Below are 16,054 nucleotides of genomic sequence, written 5' to 3'. Positions count from 1 at the left end.
TCCTATTTTTGCATTTTCAACGGTCTTAAGGGTGCTGGAAATTATTGTCTTGTAAATGCAAAGACCACGACACGCTGGGAAAAAAACCAAGTAGATTCTTTAAATTGATTGTAAAATGAGGTTACAAACAGCAACAGAAGACAGTGTAATGTATGTGCTCAATTACATGGTTAGCGTTCCAAATCACACCCTCCTCTCTTTATAGTGCACTACTTTTGACCAGAGTCATATGGGCCCTGTTCAAAAGTAGTGCACTATATCATAGGGGATAGGGAGCCATTTGGGACATAGCCTTGGTAGGCCCCTAAGGGGTAAAGTGGCCCATCTCTGATGCAGTGGTTTGGGGTGAATACAGTTCAGAATGAACTAATAAACAGACAGCAGGGTTGGCAGTTAATTCAAATTGAAGACAGTTAATTCAAATGAAAGTTTAAAATTCCAGCGCTAGCTAGCTAAAGTTATACTGAATCTAAAGTCTATCTGGTGACATCACAAAGATGACGAAACGTTTTCCTACTCATTATTTGACTCCTTCTGAAATGTCATTGTGTTTCCAAGCCACTATAATGCACTTTAGACTAAGTCTTCATCAGCACCAATTAGGTAGAATTAAGTACAACATTCAGTTAGAAACCAGTGCTCAAGATAATCTCCATAACCATATTTTGACCCAACATGCAACACATGAATTTGATAAACAAGTTGTTCAATTTTTTTATTTTAAATATAAATGACTACCTTCACTTTGAATTGAACCCAACCCTGTCAAACAGGTAGCTATCGGACAGAATCCAGCAGGTGTTGGGCTGGACAGAAAGAGAGAGAGGGAGGGGTCTGACTGGACTGGTCCTTAAAAGGGAGAGGAGGGAGAGGTAGAACTCAACTCACAGGCAGGACAGAGAGAGAGAGAGAGAGAGAGAGAGACCCAGTGAAGACCTTTGAAGATCTCTGAAGAAGTGAAGCTACAACTGAAGATTTGTGAAGGTGAGATCTTAACATCTGTGCATTTAAAACTGTATCTGTCTGCATCCCAAATAGCACCCTTTTCCTTTTGTAGTGTGCTTCTTTTGACCAGGGACCATATTACCTTTGTGGCCGTGGGCTATTCCCTATGTAGTGTACTGGGGACCCTGGTCAAAGGTAGTGCACTACATAGGGAATAAGGTAACATGTGTCTCTCTCTCTCTCTCTCTCTCTCTCTCAGGAGACTATCACCATGGCGATATTGACCATCATTCTGCTTGTCAGCACGGCTTTTGCTTTGGGAGGTAAGAGAGACATACTTCACACTCAGACTTACAAACATTTATAAAGAAATTAAACATTGCTGCGAGCTTATCTGTCTTGTTTCGCACATGTGTATTAGTATGTTTTGGCATATCCCACTCTCCCTGAGAGTGGGTTCACGGCTATGGTCAGCCATTATCAATGGCAACCCTGGAGCAATTAGGGTTATGTGCCTTGCTCAAGGGCACATAGACAGATATTTCAACTTGTCAGCTCAGGGATTCGAACTAGCAACCTTTCGGTTACTGGCCAAATGCCACTCTTCTAGTTCCAGAGATGTATATTGGTGTCTAGATGCTGGAGTGTTGAGGTATTGTGATATGAAAGGTTTGGTCCTTCAACTGGATGGATGCATGATTGGATTGTCAACCAACTATGAGGAAATAACACTGATATAATTTACCCCACTTTTACAGTCTTAGTTTCATCAGCTGTTGTACAATATGATGCAAAACTGAATTTTGACTGCACTGGGACTTTAAACAAGTAGCAGAATTTCAATATTTAGCCAGGAAGTTCCTTGAGACTGGTATCTGTTTTTGGAGGGAAACCTAGGTTACATCTATTCCATATAGTAAGCTGCTTTTGACCAGGCCCCATAGGGGAATAGGGTGCAATTTGGGACGCACCCCAAGCTTCCAGACTCAACCCAAGCTTTCAGAATGCATGTCCAACAATGTATATTATGTCCATACATTGTCCAGCAATGTTATGTAATGTCCACATTACAATGTGTGTTACCTGTGTATCCAGATTGTACGATACGACCCAAGACCCGCTGTGAGCGTTTAAGAGATTCCAATAAAAACAGCCTGCCTGGAGCCTACCTCCCAACTTGTGACTACCAGGGACAATACACCCCTGAGCAATGTTGGGCATCTACAGGTTACCACTCTCTCAGACATACAAACACACACACACAAACACACACACACACACTAAATTCTCCAAGTCATTTAAAGGTGACAATTCATTTTGTGTTACAGTAACATTTGTAATTATGTCAATATTGTATATGCAACAGGTTTTTAACATCCATTTCTGGTAGGTTCCTGTTGGTGTGTGACCTGTAATGGACAGAAGATCAGGGGTACTGAGACTCCACCAGGCACTGCTCACACCATCTGTGCCACCCTGGTAAACACACACATTCTCTCTCATTCACTAAATGTTAATTATTTGCTGGTGGTTCTGCATGTTTTTAATGTTTATGTTGTTGTTTTTTTGTCTGTAATTGTAGATTTGCTCGTAGATGAAAGGCGTTGGAATGAAGACGTTAAAAATACTTTGACAGTTTCTTTACTGTCCTACAGGAACTGCTTCCCATTCCATACAAATAAATAAATGAAGAAATCCTGAGAGAATTTAAACTTTTAATGATTGGCTTTATTTATTGTTGGTTTGATATGCTGTACAATTTATATGAACCGGTCCATTTCTGGGAAATGGAGGAAGGAATATCAGTCTTTTAAATGAACCCTTTACATTAACTTTATAAGACAACATATTTTTGCTACAACGGTACAACAAGTACCATCTTACACAAGAAGCCTTACAAGATAGGATGGAAGCCAAATGGTTCTATTCCCTACATAGTACACTACTTTTGACCAGAGCCCTATGGCCAGATTATGGTATTTTTTGTGCTTTGCACAATTCTTGCACTAGTAAAATGTGACACTAAGTACCTTCTTACACTAGAAAATGTACACGATGTCGTGTAGCTCAGTTGGTAGAGCATGGCGTTTCCAACGCCAGGGTTGTGGGTTCGATTCCCACGTGGAGCCAGTATGAAAATGTATGCACTCACTAACTGTAAGTCGCTCTAGAAAAGAGCGTCTGCTTAAATGACACGTCTTATTTTGTTCAAGTTCCTAACTTGATTGATAAGATTAGTACAGATTTTCAGAGAGGACCCCACATTAGAGCCCTGCACGTGAATGAATTTTAAGCCCTACCCATGCCGGTCCTACACTACCCAGGCCCGATTGCTTTTGCTGAAACCCCAAATAACTTCCTCCATTAGTAAGTCCATTAACTGCGCCGCTCCGTCTGTCACTCGGTCCCTGTGCATAGCTCACTCTGCATACGTTCTGCATGGCTCTGAGTTTCCATATCAACTTCGCCACTTGGGCTGCTCTGCTCATGACACACAAGAGAGCAGTGAGGTGTTAGCTACTTTTCCTCACTCTAAACTCAAGGAACATTTTCTGTGAAATAATCTTATATTTCACGAGGTTGAATCACTGACAACAAGTTATGATTTTAGCAGACATCGAAAAGACATTTGATAAAGTACAACTGGGGTTTATATATAAATTCCTGGAGCATTTCAATTTTGGAGAATCTCTTATGAATTGGGTTAAAATCATGTATAGTAACCCTAGGTGTAAAATAGTAAATAATGGCTATTTCTCAGAACGTTTTAAACTGTCAAGAGGAGTGAAACAAGGTTGTCCACTATCGGCATATATATTTATTATTGCCATCGAGATGTTAGCTATTAAAATCAGATCCAACAATAATATCAAGGGATTAGAAATCCAGGGCTTAAAAACAAAGGTGTCATTGTACGCTGATGATTCATGTTTTCTTTTAAATCCACAACTTGAATCCCTCCACAGCCTCATAGAGGATCTAGATAAATTTTCTAACGTCTCTGGATTACAACCAAATTATGACAAATGTACAATATTACGTATTGGATCACTAAAAAAAAACAATTTTTACATTACCATGTAGTTTACCAATAAAATGGTCTGATGGTGATGTGGATATCCTCGGAATACATATCCCAAAGGAAATAAATGATCTCACTGCAAAACATTTTAATAGAAAGTTAGCAAAAATAGATAAGATCTTGTTACCATGGAAAGGTAAATACCTGTCTATTAACTCTTTAGTATTATCCCAGTTTACCTATTTGCTTATGGTCTTGCCTATGCCTAGCGAACAGTTTTTTAAATTATATGAGATTTTTTTTTCTCCATTTTATTTGGAACGGCAAGCCAGACAAAATTAAATGGGCCTATTTATATAATGAATATGAATTCGGAGGACAGAAATTATTAAATATTAAAGCATTAGACCTATCACTAAAAGCTTCAGTCATACAAAAATTATACTTAAATCCGAACTAGTAAGATTGTCTCACCAATTTTCAGGAAGGGACTTTTTCCCTTTATTCAGATTACAACCCCTCACTTTAAGGTATTTGAAAAGGAAATCATCTCCCAAATATCAATATTTCTAAAACAAGCCATAGAAAGTTGGTTACAATTTCTATTTAATCCTCCAGAAATGACAGAACAAATATTGTGGTTAAACTCAAATATACTAACAGATAAAAAAAAGTTCTTTTTTGAGAAAATGTTTAAAAAATTAATAATCTTCGTTTTTGATATTATCGGTAGGAATGGTGGAGTTATGTCTTACATGCAGCATACCAGTTGGACATCATGAAAATGATCTGAGGAAGTTCAGGAGTAAAAACAAACAAAATATAATTATTGACTGTGTCCATAAAATGTATATAGTATGTATAAGCATGAAGTAGAAGCCTAAGCATTGTTGTTCACTAGTTTACTCCAATTAGGGAGGGATGGTGGGGTTGGAAAGTAATAAAGAACGTACAGTGGGGAGAACAAGTATTTGATACACTGCCGATTTTACAGGTTTTCCTACTTACAAAGCATGTAGAGGTCTGTCATTTTATCACCAGCGACAGCCCCGAAACCTGAAGGATCTGGAGAAGGTCTGTATGGAGGAGTGGGCCAAAATCCCTGCTGCAGTGTGTGCAAACCTGGTCAAGACCTACAGGAAACGTATGATCTCTGTAATTGCAAACAAAGGTTTCTGTACCAAATATTAAGTTCTGTCTTTCTGATGTATCAAATACTTATGTCATGCAATAAAATGCTAATTAAATTACTTAAAAATCATACAATGTGATTTTCTGGATTTTTGTTTTAGATTCCGTCTCTCACAGTTGAAGAGTACCTATGATAAAAATTACAGACCTCTACATGCTTTGTAAGTAGGAAAACCTGCAAAATCGGCAGTGTATCAAATACTTGTTCTCCCCACTGTATATATATTTTTAAAGGATATGTACAGTGCTATGAAAAAGTATTTGCCCCCTTTCTAATTTTGTCTACTTTTGCATATTTGTGATACTTAATGTTATCAGATCTTCAACCAAAACCTAATATTAGATAAAGGGAACAATAGTGAACAAATAACACAACAATTACATATTTATTTCATAAACAAATGTATGCAACACCCAATTCCCCTGTGTGAAAAAGTGTAATTCCCCCCTTACACTCAATAACAGGTTATGCCACCTTTAGCTGCAATGACTCCAACCAAATGCCTCCTGTAGTTGTTGATCAGTCTCTCATGTCGCTGTGGAGGAATTTTGGCCAACTCTTCCATGCAGAACTGCTTTAACTCAGTGACGTGTGGGTTTTCAAGCATTAACTGCTCATTTCACGTCCTGCCACAACATCTCAATTGGGATTAGGTCTGGACTTTGACTAGGCCATTCCAAAACTTCCAATTTGTTGCTTTTTAGCAATTTTCATGTAGACTTGATTGTGTGTTTTGGATCACTGTCTTGCTGTATGACCCAGCTGCGCTTCAGCTTCAGCTCTCAGACGGATGGTCTGACATTCTCCTGTAGAATTCTCTGATACAGAGCAGAATTCATGGCTCCTTCTATTAAGGCAAGTCGTCCAGGTCCTGAGGCAGCAAAGCATCCCCAAACCATCACACCACCACCACCATACTTGACCTTTGGTATGATGTTCTTACTGTGGAATGCAGTGTTTGGTTTTCGCCTCTTTTTTCACATCTACTGGTAAAGTGTGTATACAGGCTATAAGAATTAACCATCTCTAAACAATAATATCTACTGGTAAAGTGTGTATACAGGCTATAGGAATGAACCATCTCTAACCAATAACATCTACTGGTAAAGTGTGTATACAGGCTATAGGAATGAACCATCTCTTAACAATAACATCTACTGGTAAAGTGTGTATACAGGCTATAGGAATGAACCATCTCTAAACAATACCATCTACTGGTAAAGTGTGTATACAGGCTATAGGAATGAACCATCTCTAAACAATAACATCTACTGGTAAAGTGTGTATACAGGCTATAGGAATGAACCATCTCTAAACAATAACATCTACTGGTAAAGTGTGTATACAGGCTATAGGAATGAACCATCTCTAACCAATAACATCTCCTGGTAAAGTGTGTATACAGGCTATAGGAATGAACCATCTCTAAACAATAACATCTACTGGTAAAGTGTGTATACAGGCTATAGGAATTAACCATCTCTAAACAATAACATCTCATTGAAGTGCTATACAAAGTAACAATGTAGTTTCAGTTGCTTTATGACTAAAACCTAACGAAAATAAACATTCAAATCCGATCTTAAGTCAGGGTAATGTAGTTGAGTTTCTGGTTGCGACCTCTGTGATTTCCAAATTATTTTTTTAGATCATGTGGTGTCCGAACAACGATGCTGCGATGATGTGTTGACAAGGAATCCGCTGACACTGTACTTGATTATAAAGGTTTATTATATCAAAGATTTCAGCATCAATTTACAGACTCTGCAGAATCTGGAGAGCAACGAAACCAATCCCAAATATAATCACTCTCCCATTCTTTTGTTAAAACATGGTATATATACCCTATGCTTTATGTAACATAAGGTGGCGTGATTTGAATAGACCAATCCCTGGCCTCCACATAGCCGAATCTCCTCTGTTTTAGGGGGCCCCTATAGTAACACTTTCCAGATGTTTCAGCAAGGTAGAGTAAAGTTGATCTAACCCCCAATACGCAAACCTCAGCCAAAGTTATAGAAGTTTCAGATACCACATATTTCCCCCCTTCGAGACTAATTAAGTCTCGAAAACAAAAATAATAGGATTATGACAAATAACCATTTTTATTACATCAGGCTTCTTGTGTAACTTTAGCAATAAAACAAAGTTTATGGAGTGTGAGCAAATTTTTATGGAGTGTAAGAGCGAAAAACCTGTCTGGCAGCTTTCTTTCCAAATATCCATCAATCAATCAAGACAGGAAAATTCTCTCACGGACCCTCTGCCTCAGGTGACCACCTAAGTACTCCAGATCAATTCATAAATCTTTGCATTTTAAGCTATGGTGCAATCGAATACACGTGAAAGCCTCAGAAAACAAAATAAAATCAAAAAATAAATCCACATTCAGGCTGGTCAACCCATCGGACCTTCCCGTGGATTCTCTCTGTCCCTGCCTAGACCCAATATCCCTAAGCGTCAAAGAAAAAAGAAAAACATCTGAGGTCCCCACATGTACCAAACAACAGAAAACATAATTCTTCAAAAAATTTATTCAGAAAGAATATGACACAAATGATGTATTACACATGCAAATATGTATTCATATCAGTGTAGACACTGGAATGTAGTCCACTACACTGCAGCTCCTCAGCAGTGTCGATCCAATGCAACATCGATGATGGAATCGGAACATTTCCACACCGTCCTTGTTCAGCTTCCTCCAGTCCATTCATATTGTCCATGTTTGAGTATTTGAATCCCACTCTGCACATTCCCCATATGCTTCTGGAAGAAAAGAAAACACCAACCAGTATCTTTTGGAAAGCAACACATGAAAATTAAAACATCAATATCAAAAATAATATATGCAAAAGCAGAGTAATATCAAAAATATCAAAAATAATATATATAAATGATATATAAAAATGAATCACATTCCATTTCCCCCTTTGACTCATAAGAAAACACTAAATATCACAACAATATGCAAAGAAATTAGAAAATTATTGCACAATCAGATATTCAAAATTGATATCTATCCATCAATACTCCATCCAGTACCACTTGTTCATCTCCATCTAGATCAGTCACGGTTAACAACGGCATCTGAGTGTTGTCTCCAGGCATCACAACTCCGACCCATCTCAATATCATAGCCTTCGCAAAAGTCAATAACAAAGTACAAAAGCAAAACATCGCACACAGCGCTACAAGAGCTGCTACTAAAATCTGAACTACCATTCCTTTTTTTCACAAATCCCTTGACTTTGTGGGTGATAAACTGCTCCTAGACGTTGCTTAATTCCCAATTTTTGCTAAATCAATTTCACTGATTTATCCACAAACTCTTTCCCATTATCTGAGGATATTCGATCGGGAAGTCCCCACCTGCTTATGACTTCTTTACACAAGAACTTGGCAACCGACTAAGCGTCTTTTCGCTTGGTTGGACATGCCTCCGAACATCGTGAAAATCTATCCACAACCACCAGCATGTATCTTTTTCCTTCAACTGGTTTTATCATATCAACAAAGTTGATAACCAACTCACGCATAGGACCTCTCGGTGTTGGAATGTGACCAGGAAGTACAGTCACACATTTTTCAGACAGATTGTGCACCTGCCTATGACATAGTCAACCTGTTCAAGCAAATATGGTGCCCAAAAACCATACTCCTTTGTGATCTTTCTCCTAACCTCCCCCCTTGCAACATGAGCTAACCCATGTGCTTCCTGAATCATCAGACCTAAGAGGTCTAGAGGCGCTACTATCAACCCCTCGTTGTTTCTCCAAAGACCCGTAGCATCTTTGATGGCACCTCGGTCTAGCCATAACTGTTTGTCAATAGTAGAAGCAATAATTTTGTAATTTTGTCTTCCATGTCCACTCCATGAGTGACCAGAAAAACCTTGCCCAATTTGTCCGCTCCTGTGACGGCTTTTGCAGCTTCATCAGCAGCTTTGTTCCCTTGTGTGACTTTTGACACATCTGTTTTATGAGCTGCACACTTAGCTATCGCTATCTCTTTAGGCTTCATCATAGCATGCAACAGTTTCATTATTTGCGCGTGATGTTGTAACGGAGAACCATCCGATTTCTTAAACCCTCGACCTTTCCACACTGCTCCAAACAAATGACATACACTATGTGCATATGCAGAATCAGTATATATCGTCACTCGCTTTCCTTCTGCTAACAAACACGCTTCTGTTAGCCCCACAAGTTCAGCAAGTTGTGCGGACGCAGGCTGTGGTATTACTTCAGCCTTTTCAACAACAAATCCAGTTCCTTGGGCTTTAACTACTTTATAGCCAGCACACAATTTATCTCCCACACGATAACAAGACCCATCAGTCCAATACTCCAGGTCTGCCTCACATAATGGAAGGGCTTGCAAATCTGATCTAAGCCTCGAGTATTTCTCTGCTTCTTGAACACAATCATGTGGCTCACCATCCTCTGAAGTTGGCAAATTCTCGGCTGGATTCACCGTATCACACCTCACTAGGGGTGACATCTTCCCTGCTCTAAGAGCCTATGATAGTCTCTGAGCCTAGGCATAGTCAATGTATATTTTCCATAGTTCAGAAGATTTCTGAGACTATGATGGGTAAGAATTGTTACTGGGTAAACCATCGTAACAGACGATGCTTTGTCATACATTGAATATACTCCCACCATTGCTCTGTAGCACAGTGGTAGCCCTAGTTCTACTTCTGAATAGGCAGTAGAGTAGTAGGAAATAGGTTGAGGATTCGTCCCTGTACCTGTCAGCTGACAAAGAACTGCACATGCATATTTACCTCCAGTGGAAGTAGACACATATAGCAAGAAATTCTTAGAGTAGTCTGGTAGTGTGAGTGCTGGTGCCTCTTGTAACCTCTGTTTGATTGTTTAAAACGCTACAAGGCCTTCCTGTGTCCAGGAAAGATTGCTATGGAGTTGACCATTCCCAGTATCTTTAACCATAGCTCTCAGAGGTCCCGTCAAACTAGCATAGCCCTCAACCCAGGCTGAAGAATAACCAGCAATACCAAGAAATGTCATCATCTCTCTGATAGTTCTAAGCTTCGGAGCCTTACGAATAGCTTCCAATTGACTGTCAGAAATGCTTCTGTGTCCATGCGTTCTTTTCTGACCCAAATAAACAACCTTCTCCTGGCAATATTGCAACTTTTTCTGTGAAACTTTATGCCCCTTTTCTGCCAATATCTGTAGCAATTTAATTGAGTCTTTATGACATGTTTCCTCATTCTGTGAACAGATAATTATATCATCCATGTACTGAATGACAGTGCTTTGCAATATCTGATCTATCCCTACCAAATCGTCCTTCAGTACTTTATTGAAAATGTGAGGACTATGTTTGAACCCTTGTGGCAATCTCCTCTACTCATAGAACTGTCCATTATATGTGAACCCAAATAAACCCTGACTTTCTACAGTAAGTGGAACACTAAAAAATGCACCACATAAGTCTAACACCGTGAAATGTGTCGCATCAGGAGGAATTTGGGCTAACAAGGTATGCGGGTCTGGCACTTCTGCTGGAAAATCAGTTACTACTTCATTCACTGCTCTCAAATCATGAACCATACGATAAGTCTCATCGGGTTTCTTCACAGGCAACAAAGGCGTGTTACTCTGAGGATTTTTTATTGTCTTCAAAACACCTGCTTTCGAAAGTCCTTCAATTTGTGGTTCGATCCCTTGGATTGCTTCATCTTTCAATGGATACTGATTCTTCCAAGGAGGTCTGGCTCCTGGTCGAAGTTCAACTTTCACCGGTTGGGCTGATTTCACAAGTCCAATATCGGTACTGTGTTGAGACCACAAACATTCTGGAACTTGTTGCAACATCTCCTCTTTCATAGGGTCTGAATCCATCTTCGCACTGCAAATAGATTCATGTGTCATCCGTACAGCTTGTGGCTGTCCTTGTCCTTGAGCCGAAATCATGATTTTGAGAAATCGCTGATCTTCACTCCTCCAAATCGCCAAATTCTCTTTCATCGGTACCAAAACAGCTTTCTCTGCTTCTGTCATCATTTCTCCTATTTGCTTTTGCTCATAGCCTTCAGAAACCAACATGGTCACATGTGGCACACTCTTCTCAATCTCAAAATCTTTATCCAGATAATCGTCTGTGTTTATCTTCATAGATGCTCCTTGTGGTCCTAAAATTATGCAACATGAGCTGAGTTGAACTTTCTTTGGTTGATGACTCAACCATTCCTCTGAGTTCGATTGGGAAGCATTCTTGAAATACTTGAGCGTACAATGAAATGGATATTCCGGAAGCCTCGCATCTGGCACGTTTGCCACAATAAATTTCTCCCATATCTTAGCCGGCTTCAAAAAATCTGCACTGAGATTTCCAATCCCAAATACTGAAGAAGAGTCAATCTCTGTCGTCATCAACATTTGGTAAACCGTTTCTTTTGGCACTTCTACCAGACAGCCGTCTGGCGTACATTTTATTGTACAATTCAATCTACACAATGCATCTCTTCCCAACAATGCAATAGGTGTATGTTCTGATACCAGTATGGGTATTGTAGTTTTCTGATTTTTATAGCAGAGCTCAATTGGTTCCGTAAGAGGAATCAGCTGTTTCACTCCCTCAAACCCGATTGTCCGAATCAGTTGATTGGACATTGGGAGATGTGTAGCATCTTCAGGCCGAACACAGGTGAAAGCAGCTCCGCTATCCGCCATCACTTCCAATGGACGGTTGTTTACTTTCACCTCAATTGTTGGATCTTTTTCCGGTCCTGATGCTACCAGCTGACACCCCCCTTTCGGATCTTCTTGGCACCTCTAGAATCCTGGCTCCGGGCCCCTATAAGGGTTCACCGGTCCTCCAAATGATCTTGACTGGCCCCTGTATCTTCATCTGAAATTTACTCTGGTGTTTCCTCCTGGCCCATTACACTCACGGGCAAAGTGACCAACTGTCCACAATTATAACACACTTCTGAAGATTGCTGGAAGTATGGATTAAATCTTCCTCCTCTTCCTCTTCCTAAGCCTTCTCGTCCTCTTCCTCTCCAATTCTGTTTCTGTCCGGAAACTGGCTGTGGATATGAAACAACTGGTCTTACTAGTGGTGTCTGGGACAATTGCGGTTGGACCTGGGGCAGTGATTGTTGATTTGGTGAACACTGATTCTGCATAACCAAAGCTTGTTTCTTCTCCTTCTTATTCTCCACCAGCTGTGTTTGATTTAGTTTTCTGAGAGTTTCTTGGTCCTGTTCTTTCTGATTGTGTTCCTTTTTCCTGTATAGATCCACTTGATGGGCTATATGATCTGTATAGATACCTTTTGCCATGCTTCCAAGTCCAACCACCTCTGCCAGTTTGCTCCTTACTGGTGAGGGCAGTCCCATCTGCAGTTTGGCTCGCAAAATTGACTGCTCTATTTGACTCACATCTGGATCATTTCCAGTATTATTTATCCACACGTGATGAGCTCTTGACACATAGGCTCTCGGATTTTCTTGTTGTCCTAGTGGGTCAATCAGAATGTTGTCAGGATGCATATTTGTTGGAAACGTATCTTTCAGTGCTCTCCACAGCCAATTTCTACTTGCAGCTAACAACTCAGGATCATTCACCGCAGTCCCCACATATCAATTAAGTCCAGCTCTCTGAAAAATGTATTCCATACCTGGAATCCCAAGGAGATTAGCCAAAAGTATCTTAATGTCTCCTATGGCAGACTGTGTTCCCACCGTAATTTCTTCCAACTTTGAAATCCAAGGATGTGCTCCATCTTGAAGAATAGGCAGCTTCTCAAGTATATCTGACATATCGGTATTCTGCAAAGGCTTATACTCCAGGTTCTGTCCTCGGATTATCACTGGCATCTTCTTACTTGTGCTCCCTTTTCTTGGGATCCTTTTTTCAGCAGTTTTTCCTTCTGTATCTTCAGCTTCTCGAGTTGTTCTTCCAATTCTCTTACTTCTAAATTATTCGACTTATCCAAGCATCGATCCATATCTCTTTCTATTTCTTCTGTGCTAGTCATTGTAGGATAAAATCCTCTTGAACGTGAAGCACCTTTAATCTCCAAATCTTCATCGCTGTCTCCATCTTTACTTTCATCAGAGTTCGGATCTCTTGTATCCTTCTTCCAACACCCCGTCTTTCCGCTCTGGCCAACCTCCGTCTGATCACAGGGTCATATCCACCCATGATCTCTTCTGAATCACTCTGATCATCATCTTCAAATTCCATCCTCCTGAACCTCACTCTACCCTTAGTTTCCAGACATGTCGTTTTCTTCTTACTTTTGGATTAATCTTTGTCTTTTCTGCTTGTCCTCGCTCTATTATTCATTCATCTTCATCTCTGATGCAATAATGACCCTCCTGATCCCTGGAAGCTGAGGATAGACATCCTTAAACTCTACTTCTTCCTCGTAAGGGTCTTTTTGCTGAATCCATATGTGAGAAAGGTGTATTGACTTCTGCCATTCTTTTTTCTGTTACCTTCGCCTCTTTTGCCATTTTCTCTATACCTCTGTCTCTTGTATCAGTTTGTCCCTCATTTTCAAACATCTTAAGAACACCCAGCTCTTTGTCTCTTTACTTTTTTCCCCTTTTTTGATCTGCTTTATACAGTTCAATTCACTTTAGGGGAAGCTTATCTATGGAGCGTGCCTCCTTGTTAACATTCATGTTTAATAACCCATGAGACAAAGTAACGTGTGCACCAGTTTTATTGACAAACTGCAAAATCATTACTCAACATTTATGACCAACAAAATAATCTCCAAAGTATTTGATTTAATCATAATCAGTTCTCCGGGAGCACACATAGGGCAATACATTTCCACATTCTAGATCGTTCCAGCCATGTTCACCTTCAGAGGAAACACGGGACAGAAATTAACACCGATGTAAACAGAATAGTGTGAGATTTGTTAAATTGACTATGAATAAAGTTGAACGTGATAGTGGGCTTACTGTACCTCCAAAGTTCATCACAATACATGGCTCTCTGCCACCATTGTTATTGGGCTCTCCTTGATTCCAGTTCTGGTAATCAAAGTTAGCTCCATCACTCCAGAACCATAGCCTGTCCTGTGGGGAAGTAGTGAGGTCTCAGAATGAAAGATATCCCACTGTGTTAATGGATACTGATCCATCTACGCTCTTAGAAAATGGGTTTCCAAAAGGGCTCCGTGGCTGTCCCCATAGCAGAACCCTTTATGGATCCAGGTAGAACACGGCTTAGAGGCTTTCCCTCGGTGGAAAAGTGTTATTCAAAAGGGTTCTCCTATGGGGACAGCCGAAGAACCGTTTTTGGTTCTAGACACTATACCCAGTGTGTTAGTGAATACTGATCTTTCCTACAATAATACCCCACTATGTGTTAATGGACACTGCAGTGGCATCAATCAATCAATAACTCCCAACCAAACTTACTGCAGTAGAGCACTTTTTACCAAAACAATGGATTGACCTAACAGTTGTGCAATGTTGGTCAAATCTAATTCAGAACGTGTCACAGCTGAATGGACGCCGAAGCTGCTGCCGTCATGCTGGCAGAGTCACTAAACACAAATACTGCATTTATAGATGGTACATGGAGTGTGCCCCTGGCTGTCCAGGAACACTTATTTAAGTGATCTTTTGCTACTTAAGTCAATTTAAAATTCACCACTTCAACATAATGAGAACTATCTCCAGCGCAACATGTGAAAACGCATCTACGTTTTTTACAAAAATATATATAAAGGTCAAACGTTACCCGGTGACATCAAAAGTTCAAGCCATGATTTTCAAACAGATACGGAGACATGGGGCGCAAAAAAAATACTCTGGCTAGAAACAGTTTGTCACTTTTAATCCTACCCTGTGATGTCACATAAGCTTTTTACATTTACGTCATTTAGCAGACACTCTTATCCAGAGCGACTTACAGTTAGTGAATACATATTTTTTTTATACTGGCCCCCCGTGGGAATCGAACCCACAACCCTGGCGTTTTCTATTAAGGCATTAATTCACTCTGACTTAAGTATGATAACTGGGTACCTTTCCCACCAGTCCCGGAATAGTATCAATTCCTCCAAGCCAGGTAGCAGTGAAACTGCCAGTCTTGGAAGACACTACATCCTGTAGAAATTGCGCCTCCTCAGAGCTATGCACAGACGCCAGGTTTGCTCCAAGGGACATACAATGCCGCTAGAGAAAGCAGTAGAAAGGGACAAACGCATTTCATAATGATTAAAAGGGAAGTTCAGTATTTTACATGAGGCATGTGTTGCCAGTATAGAATAAATATAACTTCTAAGGTAATGTCAAAGAAAATAGTTGATTTCAATTGAACATTATTTTGCTTAATTCACAGTAGATAGTAAACATGATACCTCTGCTTCAGGCCAGGTCCTTGCAGTCTTGACAAACATGAAGCAGCGTGATCCATAGTCAGTCCAACCGCGGGGACACAAGCGGTTTCCTGATTAAACTGTAAAGAGAAGTTGCAGCCGGCTTTAAAGGCTAGTCGAGACGGCTCTACAAATCACAACTACAATATTATTAGTATGTCAGTCAGTCACCTCTGCTACAACAAAACAAATACAGAATGAATCATGTAAAGTGGACTCTTACTTGCGTCTCCCAGAGCAAAGGCAGCACTGAGAAGCAGAATGGTTAACATGGCCATGGTGAGTCTCCTGAGAGAGAAGCCATGAAGACAAATTCAGTGAGTCCTTCAGAGTGTAGGGGAGTGCAGTGTTCCCCTAACCTCACCAAGTACCCCAGCCATTCCACTTATCAGATGTATTCCAGTACTACCTAATCAGAGCAGATTCAACTAATGAAGGGCTAAGGAATACCAGGTATCTTCCTCCACATACAGTAGATTATCACAGGAATATGTCTGCTATCCAAAATGGCA

General features: G+C 40.1%; 2 protein-coding genes and 1 non-coding gene across 3 annotated transcripts; 2 read left to right on the top strand and 1 right to left on the bottom strand.

The window, feature by feature from the left end:
- Positions 1 to 868: 868 nt before the first annotated feature.
- Positions 869 to 2,664, top strand: LOC121562024 (equistatin-like). The gene is made up of 5 exons (XM_041874428.2): positions 869 to 984; positions 1,205 to 1,268; positions 2,041 to 2,172; positions 2,336 to 2,424; positions 2,528 to 2,664. Exons 2-5 carry the CDS (start codon positions 1,217 to 1,219, stop codon positions 2,537 to 2,539), a joined length of 285 nt encoding a protein of 94 aa, XP_041730362.1. The 5' UTR covers positions 869 to 984; positions 1,205 to 1,216; the 3' UTR covers positions 2,540 to 2,664.
- A 341-nt stretch (positions 2,665 to 3,005) lies between these two features.
- trnag-ucc lies at positions 3,006 to 3,074 on the top strand. The gene has a single exon. It is a non-coding gene; the product is annotated as a tRNA-Gly (tRNA).
- A 10,861-nt stretch (positions 3,075 to 13,935) lies between these two features.
- Positions 13,936 to 15,804, bottom strand: LOC123487984 (ladderlectin-like). The gene is made up of 5 exons (XM_045218990.1): positions 15,766 to 15,804; positions 15,525 to 15,622; positions 15,190 to 15,339; positions 14,121 to 14,232; positions 13,936 to 14,012 (listed from the first exon to the last, which is right to left on the bottom strand). Exons 2-5 carry the CDS (start codon positions 15,561 to 15,563, stop codon positions 13,936 to 13,938), a joined length of 378 nt encoding a protein of 125 aa, XP_045074925.1. The 5' UTR covers positions 15,564 to 15,622; positions 15,766 to 15,804.
- Positions 15,805 to 16,054: the final 250 nt, after the last annotated feature.

This window comes from Coregonus clupeaformis, unplaced genomic scaffold (assembly GCF_020615455.1).
Source record: "Coregonus clupeaformis isolate EN_2021a unplaced genomic scaffold, ASM2061545v1 scaf1958, whole genome shotgun sequence".
NCBI classification, from domain to species: Eukaryota; Metazoa; Chordata; class Actinopteri; order Salmoniformes; family Salmonidae; genus Coregonus; species Coregonus clupeaformis.
This window is presented reverse-complemented; position numbering and strand designations above follow the sequence as displayed.